Source organism: Pediculus humanus, genomic scaffold, assembly GCF_000006295.1.
Source record: "Pediculus humanus corporis 1103172107761 genomic scaffold, whole genome shotgun sequence".
Lineage (NCBI taxonomy): Eukaryota > Metazoa > Arthropoda > Insecta > Psocodea > Pediculidae > Pediculus > Pediculus humanus.
In genome coordinates this window covers 345423-347403 of record NW_002987359.1, presented here as the reverse complement: position 1 = coordinate 347403, position 1981 = coordinate 345423, and the positions used below count along the sequence as shown (strand labels likewise).

Below are 1981 nucleotides of genomic sequence, written 5' to 3'. Positions count from 1 at the left end.
AATTCCTGTTTGTGTAATCGGAATGACACATTATTCTGATATATTGGATTTGTTAGAAAAAAGAGTATTATCTAGATTTTCTCAAAGAATAATTTTACTCAATCAAACTGCAACATTAGATGAAAGATTAACTCTTTTTCAAAATATTTTCTTGTTAAAACAAGAAGATTTGACTAATGTCGATGAAATGTAAGAAAATAAATTTTCTTTTCTCATAATTAATTTAACATATTACTAATTTTAAAAAAATTACTTTAAGATTTTAATTTTATTGTTTGTTTTTTTTTTTTTTCAAGATACAAAATTCTTTGGAACACTAGAATAAATGAATTAATTGGAAATAATGATGTTCTCAATGATATAAAAAAACAGTTGGATGTTGATCCGAGTCAAACTAAATTTAGAAACCTTATGTTTAAGTTATTTAATACAGTAACTTTTGAACAACCTTTATTAACAGCTGATAGTGTAAAGAAAGTATTCAACATTTCTGATAATTACATTTCAATTTTAAGTAATCTTAGCATTTTAGAAACAGCTTTGGTAAGCATTAATAATATTTACTTGTTAATTTCTTTATTATTTTTTTTATAACTAATATTTTTGTATCCTTAATATATATATTTTAGGTTTTAGCTATCAGATATCAGTCTGTTACTTACGAAAGAGAGCCATTTAATTTTGAAATGATTTACTCTCAGTATTTAAAATTCTGTAAAAAAAATTCAACAGCACTAATTACTGAACGTTCAGTAGTTTTTAAAGGTTTTCAAAGACTTCAAGAACTTGAAATTATAGTACCAGTGAAAAAAAGTATTGGTCATGGTCATGGAAAGTTTTTAATGGAATATCAATTGTTTAATTTTAATTTAACTGAGGAACAAGCAACAGAAGGAGTTAAATTTAACACTGAACTGACTACTGACATACGTCAATGGTCAATTATTAATAATTAATATGAAGTCGTTAATATATTATTTATTTCTTTAATAAAAAATAAATAAGTTTTTGAGTATTTTCAGAGATTTCTCAGAGTTTTAATTCTGTTAAATCAGAAAAGATTTAAATGTTTTAATATAGTTTTTTTTTTATTGTTAATATATTTAAGTTGAAAGAAGCTGTTATTTTGTGCACCACAGTTGATATATATTATGCTTATAATTAATCTCTTCTGTTTCCTCCGGCATAACGATTTCTTTGATCTCTGTATCCTCCTCGATTATTTTGATAATTACCCCTGTTATTACTAAAACCACCTCGATTGTCTTGATATTGATCTCTATTGCCCTGATAGTTCCCTTGATCAGAATAATGATTTCCTTGATTCCAACCACCTTGAACTCTCCCTCCCCTACCTCTATTTCCTCCTCCACCCCCTCCTCTCCCTCTTTTAGCTTCAGGCGCCCTTTCTTTTTGCCAACTAGGCATTTCTGGAGGAGGTGCTTCTTGTTCACTAGGTCTACCTCCTCTATCTGGTACCTAAAAAATAAAAAAATAATACTTAATTTCTTGTTGAGAATAAAAAAAAAAAAAAAAAAAAATTATTTAATATTAATTAATTTTACTTACTCTTCCAATAATAACTTTATTAACAGAACTTTGTGTATTTTTTCTTACTGATGCATTACTTGTTTTTTCGATAATTGCTAAATCATGTCTAGCAGCTAAAAGATCAGCTAGAGTTATATCAGGTTCGACAACCATTTTTGATCTGTGACTATTAAATTTTTTAATAATTTCATTTTCATTATTTTTTGCACTTTCAGACCATTGAAATGACTGTATAGTCACATCTAATCTTTTGAGTAATAATTCCCTTCTTATACAATATTCCTTATGAAGCTCACTTTGTATATCTCCTAAAGTATGCCACTGCTTATCAGACAACTTTCCAATAAATAATGGTTTCCCCAATAATTCAGAAGGAACTGTTTTTAAAATTTCTTTCAACTGCAAAACATATGTTTTTGATATATCATAA

General features: G+C 26.7%; 2 protein-coding genes across 2 annotated transcripts in view; one reads left to right on the top strand and one right to left on the bottom strand.

The window, feature by feature from the left end:
• Phum_PHUM348280 (origin recognition complex subunit, putative) overlaps nt 1–956 on the top strand; it is a gene marked incomplete at both ends in the record, with an annotated part of 1605 nt that extends 649 nt beyond the window's left edge. The window contains 3 exons of the mRNA XM_002427800.1: nt 57–189; nt 297–514; nt 637–956. Coding sequence (XP_002427845.1) covers nt 57–189; nt 297–514; nt 637–956 — 671 coding nt within the window. The remainder of the gene's footprint in view (nt 1–56; nt 190–296; nt 515–636) is intronic.
• A 205-nt stretch (nt 957–1161) lies between these two features.
• The window catches only part of Phum_PHUM348170 (uncharacterized protein), a gene marked incomplete at both ends in the record, with an annotated part of 1673 nt that continues 853 nt past the window's right edge, over nt 1162–1981 (bottom strand). Inside the window, 2 exons of the mRNA XM_002427799.1 lie at nt 1162–1479; nt 1570–1950. Coding sequence (XP_002427844.1) covers nt 1162–1479; nt 1570–1950 — 699 coding nt within the window. The remainder of the gene's footprint in view (nt 1480–1569; nt 1951–1981) is intronic.